General features: G+C 41.2%; 1 protein-coding gene across 22 annotated transcripts in view; it reads right to left on the bottom strand.

Annotated features, from left to right (window-relative positions):
* Positions 1 to 12,589, bottom strand: part of BBX (BBX high mobility group box domain containing) — a 148,914-nt gene that overhangs the window by 47,608 nt on the left and 88,717 nt on the right. For all 22 annotated transcript variants that reach the window (XM_075168706.1, XM_075168699.1, XM_075168682.1 and 19 more), the window contains 2 exons: positions 7,309 to 7,507; positions 2,404 to 2,471 (listed from right to left, as the gene is read on the bottom strand). In XM_075168706.1, the coding sequence (XP_075024807.1) occupies positions 2,404 to 2,471; positions 7,309 to 7,507 (267 nt within the window). The remainder of the gene's footprint in view (positions 1 to 2,403; positions 2,472 to 7,308; positions 7,508 to 12,589) is intronic.

Raw genomic sequence — 12,589 nt, 5'->3', positions numbered from 1 at the left:
CAACTTCTGAACCTCTTCACTGACAATATCTCAGCAGTCACCTTAGCACACCAAATTCTCCCCCATGTCAATACCAACTCTAACACAACACAGCTAACCTCCCTCCACTGAAGAGGAAAGCAGCTTACCAACTTTACAATGAATTCTTGAGCTTCTTACTGAGCCTGTCATACCACGTCCTATCATGTTCTGCTAACCTCCCAAACGCTGGTTTGAGCGTGAAACTGTTTTCAAGCATAAGCATGGAAATCGAACCATAGGTTGTCCCATAGGCATGCAAAGATGAACATCTTACATCTCCTCTGTCCACACGCCCAAGGATGGGAAGCCAGAAGTGCTGTTCAGTTATCCAAGTCTAAAAAGGTTTACGATCTTTACTGCATTTGGGGAAACACAAGCCTAAGAAATATTTGCTCCATCTCTAATCACCAGTGAAACACTGAATCAGAAGGAAACGAAGGAAAACGGAAGACACACCAGGGCTGCCACACAAAAGAAACTGCGGAAGTTTCCCAGTGCACAGAAACACAGCTGAAGACTTAATTCCTGCTGACATGCAGTTAGGAAGACTGAACTTCATCCATTTGGGTGCCTTTGAGAATACCAAGCACCCAGATTGTTCTGGAGGATGTATTTTACATAAGGGACCCTCTGAAAGAATCGGAGATGTGCCGTTTTGTTCCCTGGGAAAGTACTCTGACACTTACCTGCTTCTCAGATAGTGTAGGACAATTAAAATACGGTAACGCATTAGTAAGTACAGGCTAATTTCTGGCCCATCATGATTCTAACAACAGCCAACAAATCCCTCAACTAGTTTTGTTCAGGCTGTATTTATGACAATTATTTTGCTCTACATTTTGAGGGAAAGCAGGTTACACAGCTTGCCTCTTTGATGTGGAGGCCGGGTTTCAAAGGAAGACTACAGGCCCAAAAGAGCACAGCATAGCAAAGCTTATACATCAAGTAAATATTACATCACAAGCCATATTGCATGCTTCTATCAGAAAAAATAGGGTTTATGTAGGCACATGGGAAATGTGTCTTTTGCTGAAAAAAAGAAAATCCTGATTAAAAAACATTCATATACTAAAACAATCACACAACATCCTTTTTGATTTGTCTCTAAATTCAGATGTAGATTTTATTCCTTCACTGCCATCTGAAATCATACTACTTGAGGCACTTTTCATGTAAAACCAAGAAAGCTCAACTCACAAAGTCATAGCAAAGACCCTTCTTAATGGAACTGAGTATCTGTGACTACAATACACCTTCCCTCTCATTTAAACATAACAGCATAGTAAAAACAGTTTTTAACTCCAAGTCCAGAGATTCAAAGTTTGAAAACTACAGGACATTCTCATGTTAGCATAAAATAATCAATGTCTTTTCACTACTCTGCCAACCTTACCCTAGTGTTTCTTATTTTTCGTGCTGCAGCACAGAAAGCCAGTACCCGCATGTGCACAAAGACTTCCACTGCTCAAACTGGTGCGCAAAGCATTGACTTGGCGCAGTCTTGGCAGTACAGGAGCAATTTATCTCAAATGCACTACACATTTTGCATTTGGGGGTACCACATATAGATAGTTCATTATTGCGTTTCCTCCCAATAACAACAAAAAAAGAAAAAAGAAACCCTCCTCACTTCCATGGCTCTTCTTTCCAGGCTAGAGATTTATGGCAGTAACTACCTATTTCACCCAACATACAAGCCACCTCTTGAACAATTTTCAAAGTTGGCCCAAAAAATAAATCATAAATAATAATCAGCCTAAAGAAAGACCAGAGGTCTCTGCACTACTGGAGATATGCAGGAACACTTTTATTTACTAGACTCCGTAAAAACAAAATGTTTGTGATGGCAACTGAACTACAAACCTCTTTTTAGACATAAAGACTTAGTGAATAGGAATAGACTGCAATACTTTCATTACCTGTTAGCACTTGCATGGTTTCAGAATGCATATATAATGACACTGACTGTACTGAAATTATTAGGTATTTATTTTGCTATTAGTACCAAGGCCACAGTTGTGTGAGGCACTGCACAAGCATATGAAATCCTTGCCCAAAAGAGCTTGCAAACCATTTGTATGTTAACACAGCCACTGTATTTCAACCCTGCTACCTGTGACAATATCCTCTCATGGGGCAGACTTGCCTGGTCTGATCAAATATTCAGTCAGCAGAATTAATATTGAACCAATATAAAAACGGGGCCCAACCGCTATGTTCACGGTTGGGATGCAAGACTCACATCACAGGGCTCACGCTTCAGTCCCACCTGAGGTTACCCAAGATGTATCTTAAATTTCATTTCCCACTGGTCAAATATTCCTCTTCAGAGCTCTCTTTAAACTCAGGGCTCACGGTAAGGGAGAGAAGGGAGTTCCTTACCTCTTGTGCAGTCAGGGCATGTTCCCCTGCTAGAAGCAGCATACTCAGGCCTCCCATTTGTGTAGGATCTGTTAAAAGAGTAAAACCAAGTCTTAAGTTTATTCATTTGCTTGTTTAAAGAACCTACCATTTGCAGCGTTAAACCCCCAGAAGACTACTTGTCACAGACACTCTAAGCAAGCTGCCATAAAAGGCAGTTCAAGAGAATCACAAATAACCACTTCTGTACCCTCTGGGAGAGGCTTTCAAAGCTGTTTGAAGGATTTAATTGGATTTGTGTGCTTAACACCCCATTGCGTGGATTTACAATTTTACTGCCAAAGGTTTTATGTACTACAGAGATGGATAACTTTAAAACAGAACTGTAATGATCTCATGCATAAATGTACACAAAGATGCTCTAATATCACACATGTTTATAACTCAATGGATGCTCCTACCGAGGGAGTGGTTCCCTTCTTTAGCCACTGAACAAGTAAAAGGATGGAACAAAATGACATGATCAAGCTCTGAAGCAAAATTTCTATTTTCACTTAGCTTTAATTTTAGAGCTGCATTTAGTGGTGAAAAGTGCCAGCCTGACAGCTCTGAAGCATGAAGCGCTTGACCCTCTGTGCCAGAACAGCACAGGCACTGGCCAGGCAAGCTGCCTGCCTACTTGTTGCCCTGCCAATACAATATATAATTGAGGAAAGTAAAATGGAGATATAAATGTTCTTTCTCCAAGTGTTTGATGCTGACAGCTTCTCGCCTCCAGCCTTCCTGCACCTCAGGAGCTCGGAAAACGACGACAAGAAGTGAAAGCAATGAACGCTGGCACTACATTACTCATGGCGTGGCTTTTCCACTCAGAACAGTGGTTGCTTTTCATCATTACGAAGATTAATTGTCTGATTTTGGGGGAGTGCCTTGGAAGCAATGCAGAGGCCCGATTTAACTGAGTGTCACATAGAGAGAGGGAGACAGTCTGTGGCCCAAATGTCTTGCACAACAGCCACAACGTGAGAGAAAGGGAAGCATTATCCTCGCTGTATTGCTGAGACACCAACTTCAGTAATGACGAGACACCAGAGACAAGTACCTTTCCCCAGGTTTCACTAAGCGTGCACTCACGTTTTCCAATTTCCTTTCACTAAACTATACAAAAACTCTCTCCAACAATAAATTACACGTGCCCGGGACCATTCCCTGGAATGGAGGCCAACTGGCACAATTATCCCTACCCATTGGTTGCATTTTGTTATGCAAAATTTGGATGCAGATTAGCTGGATCCAAAATGCCCACTGGGAAATCCCCTGGCCCATTCCAACTTGTGAGCAGGGCCGAGGAATTTGTTGAGCTTTTCAGCTGACGTGGGCCAAACCTGTACCTGTAAACCTCCAAACGATTTAGCACTACAGATGATCAAGGTCCAGTTCACGGGAATACTCACTGGTGCTATTTAATTCAATACCACAGATGCCGCCAAAAGTACTCCCTCAGACAGCATCTTGCACTGACATTCACAGGGTAAGTTTTTTCAATACTCTCTTAAAACAGCAGTAAATAGAAGCAGAGGAAAGCAATGTGAATAAACCAGGCTCATCCACTATCTCAAGAATAGAAGAGTGGCTTATTATCTTAAGAACACAGCCTAAATAGCATCTGGCTTCAAACCTAATGTTCAACTGGAATTAACTTTTCCCTTTACTGGCTCTAAAATTCTTCCCCGTCTTCGAAATACCTTCTTGGTGGTCTCAGCTTTCTGCCCTTCAAATAAGTAGCTTAGCATAACAGGACAAGGATAGGACTGTTTTTTCCCCAAGTAAGCAAATACTTAAACTGTTTATTTAAATACAAAAATTAAGAGGAAGGGAAAAAATGACAGTTAAGTGGAAAGTGAAAGTTTAATTTGGTGCTTAAACAACTTGAATACTTATGCTGCAGCTGTAGCAGAGGGCTGGCACTTAGATGTCTGATCACAACAGAAACAAAAATCCTTCCACTAAGGTTTCAAATTGCAAAATAACTTCATCTAAGGAAAGACAAAACGTACATATGCAAACGCTGCCATATGTTTATAGTGCCTTCTCAGCACAACAATGTTTCTCTCATGGCACTAAGAACTTACTGGTATGAAAAATTAAGAATTTTAAGTGTTATTTTAAAGCAATTTACAGTTAAATCAACAGTAGTGAGAAAATAGCACACACATTTGACTTGCAAAATGGGAGGCGATTCGTGACTTTCAACAGCTTTTAGTATTGATGAAACTTAAAACCATCTCACTATTTGGGAATGACGTACTTTATTAGTATTGGCCTGGTTAGGAACTCAGCAGGCTGGCTTGTTCATCATCGCAACTTTTCAGTCAGAGGAAAGAAAGAACTGAGGAAGAACTAAGCAGAAAGAAGGCCAACAGGTATCAGTTTCAACTAACTTTTACCTGGATGCAGAATTAAGCTTCTTTCTGAAAAACAAAAATTGCATCTCTATCAGTATATTGCCTACTCCAGGAAGTATCTTTTTTCCACCCTTTGCTTCACTAGAAAGCTTTTTGTCTCAGATGGTTTTCTTCTGATGCAGAAATGTGAAAGTATTGAGAGACTTGCACATTTGTATAGCAAAGCTGTTGCTCGCTTAGCTCTGTAGTTGTGAGGGTAGATGCTGCAATGGTCACGTTCACCAGCGAACTGCAGTTGTCTTTGCCCTATGCCCTACAACAGATCACAGGTAAGCCAGGTCATGAGAAAAAATTACAACTTCCAGGCTGGATAAGCAAGGACACCACTAGCGGGTCTGCAGGTCAGAAGCCCAGTGCTCGTGCCACACCTCAGGTTCTTGACACAATGATAGGTCAACACGAGAGGCTTAAAGTGGGGTGGTTATTGTCAGAATGCCAAAAATAGAGGAGAGAGATGGTCTGCAAGGGACTTAAAAAAAAGAAAGGAAGATCTTTCTCTATATTACATTTGCCAAAACAAAATGTAGTATGTAAAAAGCAATCAAGACAGGATTGACACCTACCAACAAGTAAAATACATTTCCTGGAATGATTCTGGAAATCATATAATCCCTGTCCTAAGGAAGCTATCTACCTTGAAGATTCAAGACAGTCAGGGGCATTTCAAAGGTAAAAGTGTTTCTGAGGTGGTTCAGCTATATTTTAGTTCATCAGGTTGTGCTGCATAGAAGAGCCAGAGTTGAATTGAACTATCGCATGAAGTCAAGGAGAGAAGAACACAACAAAACATATTTAGCACAAACCGGTATATAGTTGACAAAACAGTAATCCATTTGGCATGGCAGACTTGTCATGATTTGGACGCTGCTAACACCTCTGTCAGAAGCTGTCGTTACTTTACGAGCTATTATTATACTCAAGAAATAGCCAGCCTTCATTGACATGAGGACTGGAGTAAGACCCCTATGAATTACTATGCTCATTGACTCAGTCTGCAGTTAAAAAAAAAAAAAAAAAAAAAATTAAATCACAGCACAAAAGGACCTTCTTCAGAAATGAATGGCTCTATAGATAAAACAATGGATTAGATTAGTTTCTAATCAATTCTTAAGTTCTCTGTCCTCTGCTCTGACAGGTGTTGATTCAAGATCTCTCTGTACTCAGAAACTCTACATTTGGATAGCCCAGCAGGAGCGGCGGGAGATGGCAGACAGGTAGACCAAGGCCTATTACTTGTTCTTCGTGTTAAGTCAATAAATCTTTAAGGAGCACAGAAGTTACTCCTCTGATAGCAAAAGCAGAACGGGAGAAAGGAGTTTGCAATTTTTAGAACTGGTCTCCCATATATCATAACTACGTAGGATGAAAAACTTTATTTTGATCACATTTCACAGTTCCTTCATAGCCAGAAGGAATTTCATTACAGGAATTTTCATACCACTATACTGGCAAAAAGGCATACATGCCTTTTTATCCCTTTTCATCCTTTTACACTTGTTCCATAAAACCATTTTCCATTCTCCAGCTCACGATCTCTCTAAGCAGAAAAGTCCTATCTGCCACATACTTGTCATAAACTAGGTAGGATAAGACAAAGTTTCAAATACATCAGTATTTATAAAATTAGAAACATTAGAAACTTTAAACTGCAAAAAAGAAAAAAAAAAAAAAGAAAAAAGGGTGGTGGGTGAAAAACTATTTTCTACCTTGACTGTTAGGTTCTTAAGCTGCCAGTATTTAACATTAATGTTTCTGTATTTCAAGGTCATGATTGCAACAGTTCTGCTATTTGTGGGTATCAGTGAGAGATTATCTGCCTTTCACCAGTTCAGGCGCTCCACCTACACTTATTCACAGATTTGTTTGGGTTTTTTTACATGTTTAAAAGGTTAGAATCTGCCCCTCCAAGGTATAATGGGCAAAAGAGCATATTTTAAGTGAAATTAAATTACTCTTCTCTTGATTTAAATACAAGAAGTTAGCTCCGGCAGTACATTCATCCACAAGAACGTTAACACCTCCAACTTCATAGACACCCATAAATCATTTTTGTAAACAATAAATTACTAAACATAGTACAGCGCTCTATGAAAGAGAAAAAGAATGCACACAATCAGCATTTTCCTTTTTGACTAGAAAATTAAAATCTCTAACAGCAGATAAGCTGGAATTAAAAAATCAATCAGATCTGGACCCCAAATGGGGTATGGGTTATGATGCCACATATCTGGACTCGACTCTTGAAAGCAATCATGCACTAAGGAAAATTTCAGAAAGTTGTTATGCAGAGGTCTAACTAGAGTCCTGGCAACCTAATTTGGGACATGAAAGTCATTTGCACTACACGTGCAGCAAAGTACCACGTGCATTAAAGAAAACTGGTATTGCAGTTCAATTTCAACGCCACGTCCTCAAACAAAATGAGGATGCTACGTCTGAGTAACATGGATGGAAATCTCACCTGCCATCCCGAAGTTAAGCTGTGGCATTTCTTCGCTTTTTGTCACTTTTCTTGGGCTTGGTAAATCTTTTGCAGAATCTGTTGCAAAGGCCCATAGTTTTTTCCTGTTTGTAACAGCAGGTGTCTGGGTTTTCACAGGTTTGTTTGTTGTGGGGCACCACTTGTACCCTGGATTTGCCTTCATAAATGCATCCTTGTACTAGAAAAGAAAAGGAAAATTACCAGTCATGCCAGTCATGACATTATACTGTCCACAGGGCAACAGAGTGCACCGAGTGTAAGAGGATTTAATACAGTAAATAATCCTTAAATATCTTGATTTTTTAACAGTTTAATCACATGCTTAGAGTCTGACCACCAACACAATCTATTAAGAAGAAATATTAAGATAAGTAGAGCTCTATTTAAAAAAGTGGGGTTTCTCTTTCCTCTCCTAAGGGTTTATCACCCAGAGCAGGCTGAAGTTCTGGTCCTGCAAACTGCTCCCCAGTGATTGTATGCTCACTCTCTGGGAAACAGGCAGCTATTTGATTTTTTTGCAGGTACAATCTTTGTTTACTTTTGAGTTTGAATGAAATGAAAACATACATTTAGCAACAAATGCAGCATGATGCTCCTTACCTTGCACTCATTTTTCTCTAATAGTTCTGTATTTTAGAATATTTGAGTATATGCTTTCCCAAACCAGGCACCGAAAATAAACCACTACCAGTATCATCTCATTTTCAGTGACTTCTGATACATCATCCCAGCATTCCTTCCAAAATGTACCATGGTGCATGGCTGCATAAAATAAACTGGGACCATTTAAAACTTTCTTTGTCCTTGAGCACGCAGCATGCATCTAAGTTGTTTGCTATATTCTTGGTATGAGGCAGCAAAACGAACCAAGCCAGACTACACATGGGGGTGGGGGGAAAAGGTCTGGATCCTACACAGTTTGGGGGCTAGGGAGAAGGATGGTAACCTGTTTTATTCACAAAATGCAGTAGTGACGTTTTCCAAGTATCTTGCTGACCAGACCAAACCAAGATTTTTGAATGTTAACAGCAATAAAAAGAGCACATTTCAGTATTTTAAATGTGTTGCTATGCAAGGTGGAGAACGGGCGAATCAGAGGAACATGCCACACATTCCAGCTGCAAATGTTTGCCTAACAACTGATAGGGGCGTACAGCACCGGCTGCTGTGGGAGCCTACCCAGTAAGTACTAGTGCTGACCGCAGGGAGAAGGAACCCAATACCTCCTCATGAACTAGGCAGCTCTCGATGGTGGCAAACGACCAAAAGAGCAGTTTTATCCTGAAGTACATGTCAGGGCAGCTGCAGGAAGTTTCTTCCGTGATAACACGTTCCCACCCACCCAGCTGTCATCAGTCTCAGTTACGGCACAGAGAAGCACCTATGTTTCATGCACATGCCCGCACAGAAACACAGGCAGAGGGGAAAAAAATCCCTTGGGTATCAAATACAGAAATAGCACTGAAAACCTTGTCCTCTGAGAGAGTCACTGCAGTGTTTTCCCAGACGAATAAGCAGCACGCTTGTGGCAGGATGACCATCGCATGCCTATCGCTTACTTTTGTTTCCATCTTAATCTATCAGCTGGTACTTGCTACCTCCAGACTGTAGCAAGGATGAAAACAATTCAGTTTACAAGAAGCACAGCACCATGTGAACCCACTGTGTGAAGTCCTGTATTTATAGAAATGGCTATAAATAATAAAAATCTGCAGGGACTGCTGACCCACATACACACTCCATTTTCTGAATAGGGTGTATGTATTAAATCTGCGAACTAGGGACTGCGACGCCTCTCACCTCGCCCCTTTTCCCTTTCCCTTAGTTTGGTTTGGGAGCTCGGTACACCACAAAAATAGCCTGCTGGAGGGAAGGGAAGGGGAGCGGGTAAGGGAAGAGGCAGAAAGGAAATACGGAGAGAAGCAGCTTTGCCTTCCATTGTTAAAGCCACAGCCCACTCACAAATCATGTTTCCAGCCTGCAGAGTGAAAAGCACAGAATCGCTAGCAATGAGGTACATAAGCTCTTCATATCAGCATTGCTGCTTTGAGTAATTGAATTATTCTATGGAGTAATTTGACAAGCCGACAGGTTGCCCATCAAATGAGAACCAGAACGCATGCCATTTGCAAGATGAAGCAGCAATAAGCTTTTAATCAGTTTCCAACAAGAGCAATTCAAGTGAGATAGTGTATTAATGGATTTTCTTCCTCTGCAAAGTCAAGAAGCGCACACCAACTGCACTCTCCGAAGGGGAGGGAACAAATTGAGGAAGGACAATTCATTGGCTCCTTTCACATTTTCAACGCTCAAGATACGCGAAAAAGAAAATGTAAAAAGTTAAAAAATGGCCAAGAAGTAGTTTTATAAAATGCACACAGGGGCCTGATCCAAATCTCAAAAGACTTTCAGTATTGATTTTTGTAACTATTAGACCAAGGCCTAAAATGAAATGATAGATTCTACTTGCCAGGTCATGAGAAGATAACTTAAATGCACTACACAGTAATGAGAAAATGTCAACGACAATAGCGGAGCTTACTGTTTTCCTCCATTCGACCAACTGTGCAGTAAACCAACACAGTCAGTCTAAGGACGTCTCTAAAGTCCTTGCGGGGAGGGGGGGCGGGGGGGGAGGTAAGTCCTTAACCTGGAATGCAGAGACACCACCTTGGTTCCCACACACGAGTGGCAGGGATGGCCTGGCAGGGTCACGTCCTGAAGCTCCAGGTAAGATAAAAAAAAAAGCACAGGATATGTTTGTGGGATCGGTCTGATGTCTCATTTCTGTTTTGTAAAACCTGGGGAAGGATGCCTTATGCAGTGGGACCAGTGCCACTTTAGAGCTGAGGTTAAGAAAGGTGCTGCGCTTCACTGCAACTCCTGGAGTTGCTTTCATCACCAAATAAAAAAAAGATTTGCTTTCTCCAGTGTGGTGGGAACAGGAGCTTGCATGTGGATTCCAGATACACCTCAGGGTAGCAGTTAGCACGTGCTTAACTTTAAATGTATGTTTAAATCCCACCAACTGGCTATTAAATGTCACATGAAACCCAGAGACCTAACAAAAAAAAAAAATCCCCAGAAAATACTCCACTCCGTTTTTCACTCCTGAGGGAGGCAGGGTTCACATTACACGTTACAGTCCATATGTCACCCAGTGAACTTGCCAGACTCCAGCCGGGAAGCCAGGACACTTGTCCCCTCCTACCCCCAGGCAGCTGCCAAAGCAGCAGCATAACAAGGACAGCAAGCTCCCGGTCGGGCTGACTGTGCCTGCGAAACCACTGGCCGAGCACTCGCGGAGAGGTGTTCAGCTCTGCCACGGAATGGCAGCAGCAATCCTCACTGCCTGGATCTTGCCGATGCAAAGACGTATTTAAAAACAAAGTGTTTTCTAGCAAGGGAAACAAGGCTTGAACAATAATAATCTCACTGGATATTTTCCAAGGCAGCTGAATATTCCCAGTAAGCCCTATAAGAGTTAACAGAAGAACACTACCCCTATTTATTGTAGTAACTAAAACTGCATATTTATGAGTGGGCAAAATTCATTTTCCCCTCAGTGAAGGGAAATGCTAACAAACAGCAGGAACGCTTGTGGTTCCACTTGGAATTATTATCAGCTACTGGGCTTAAATCCTCTAGAATGAAGCTTTCAAAGTTAAGTTGATCCACAAAGTCTGTAGGATACAAACAGAAAGCCTGCTCCTACAGAAAACACCAGCAGAAGCGGACACTGAGCTCTGCAGGCACAGTATGAGGTCTCCGGGGCAGGTGTTGCTACAACAGACCACAAACCACAAGACTGAAAATAGAGAGAACATGAGGGCAGTTTTTCTAGGAAATTAAGGCACCCCAAGGTACAGACAAGTACATAGTAGGATTTTCCAAGAGTGCCTAAATGAACCATAGACCTGATCATCCTCTCAGTGGGAATCACGGATAGATGTCCAGCCCAATAGAAAACTTCTCATAATTCCACCTGGCAAAATGTTCGGGTGCCTCACTACCTTCCAAAATCCTAGATCTTGCCTATAGCTAGATATGTGTAAGTAAATATGCCAATGCCTTGATTTGCACGCTGCTGAGAGAGTATCAGTTGCTGGTACTAAGCAGGTGAGAAACTGCAAGCTGCTTGCTTGAAGCTTGATCTGAGCTAACTGGCTTTGTAAATTCTGGCTTCAAGTAGTAAAAACATTCTCGAGACTGTAAAACAACAGGGGTTGCAGCCACCGCAGTAGGGGCCACTTCTGTCAGGCCCATTCATATCTCTGTAAGAGTGATTCAGATGCTCAGAGTACACAAGACATGTTGTAGGGGTAGCGCAGATATGACACAGGGTCCTTTGGGAGATGAGTGCCCTGCCAGGGCAGTGGCTAGAGGCTATGCGGTAAAAACTGGAAGTCAAAGGGCACTGAAGAGCTACATTTAAGTAGCACTGTATTTTAAACCTCAATGAGCTCATACATATAGGTACTCAAACAGAAGATTATTGGTACAATGGTAATTTTATGTCCTTCCAAAGGCATTCACCTTCCTGACTTTTAAATGAGCTCTCCTTAGGAAAGAGAAAAATACCAATAAATGGTTCGCACTAGAGTTGACATTAACATCTTTCTGACAGCCTCAGCAGTAAGCCTAACTACAAAAGCAAGTGTTAAAACAAAACAACCAGTCCACACACAGGGAATAAGCCTGTTGGTGAAGAAGGCCCAAATATATTCAATAGTGCATTATAGCTGCTAATTGTTGTAAAATACAACTGTTTAAAGCATAAAAATTATACGCTATCTCTCTTCTACACATTCTTGGAACTAGTTGTAATGATGTAAACTACTTAGATTTATTGTTACGCTTTGACGTTGAATATGCAATTTGTTCTTCATGCCAAGAAAAATAAATAAATCACTACAGGAACAATAATTTCTACAACAATATGATTAATAGTTTCAGATCTTTCACTTCATACAGAAGTTCTGCAATTATTTCCTTCTTAATGAATGAGTTTCCTTCAGCAAGACAAAAGGCTAAGAAAAACAGTCACATCAGGTTTGTTTCTTCCAAAAATTATTTCTTCATTTTCATCTTTCCTTCCTCCGTATCTGTACTGGATCTCCTAATTGCCCTTTTTCCACACATTTCAAGAAGCATCGCTAATTTGTAAGTGGGAATGCAGAACAAATCAGGAATGGTTGGGCAAAGGTGAGACTCAAGTATTTCAACGCTGTGTCACAGACGGGGAACTACAGAGGTAGGA

Source organism: Calonectris borealis, chromosome 1 (assembly GCF_964195595.1).
Source record: "Calonectris borealis chromosome 1, bCalBor7.hap1.2, whole genome shotgun sequence".
In the NCBI taxonomy this organism is placed as follows: domain Eukaryota; kingdom Metazoa; phylum Chordata; class Aves; order Procellariiformes; family Procellariidae; genus Calonectris; species Calonectris borealis.
Note: the sequence above shows the minus strand (reverse complement) of the source record. Positions and strands in the feature narration are given on the sequence as shown.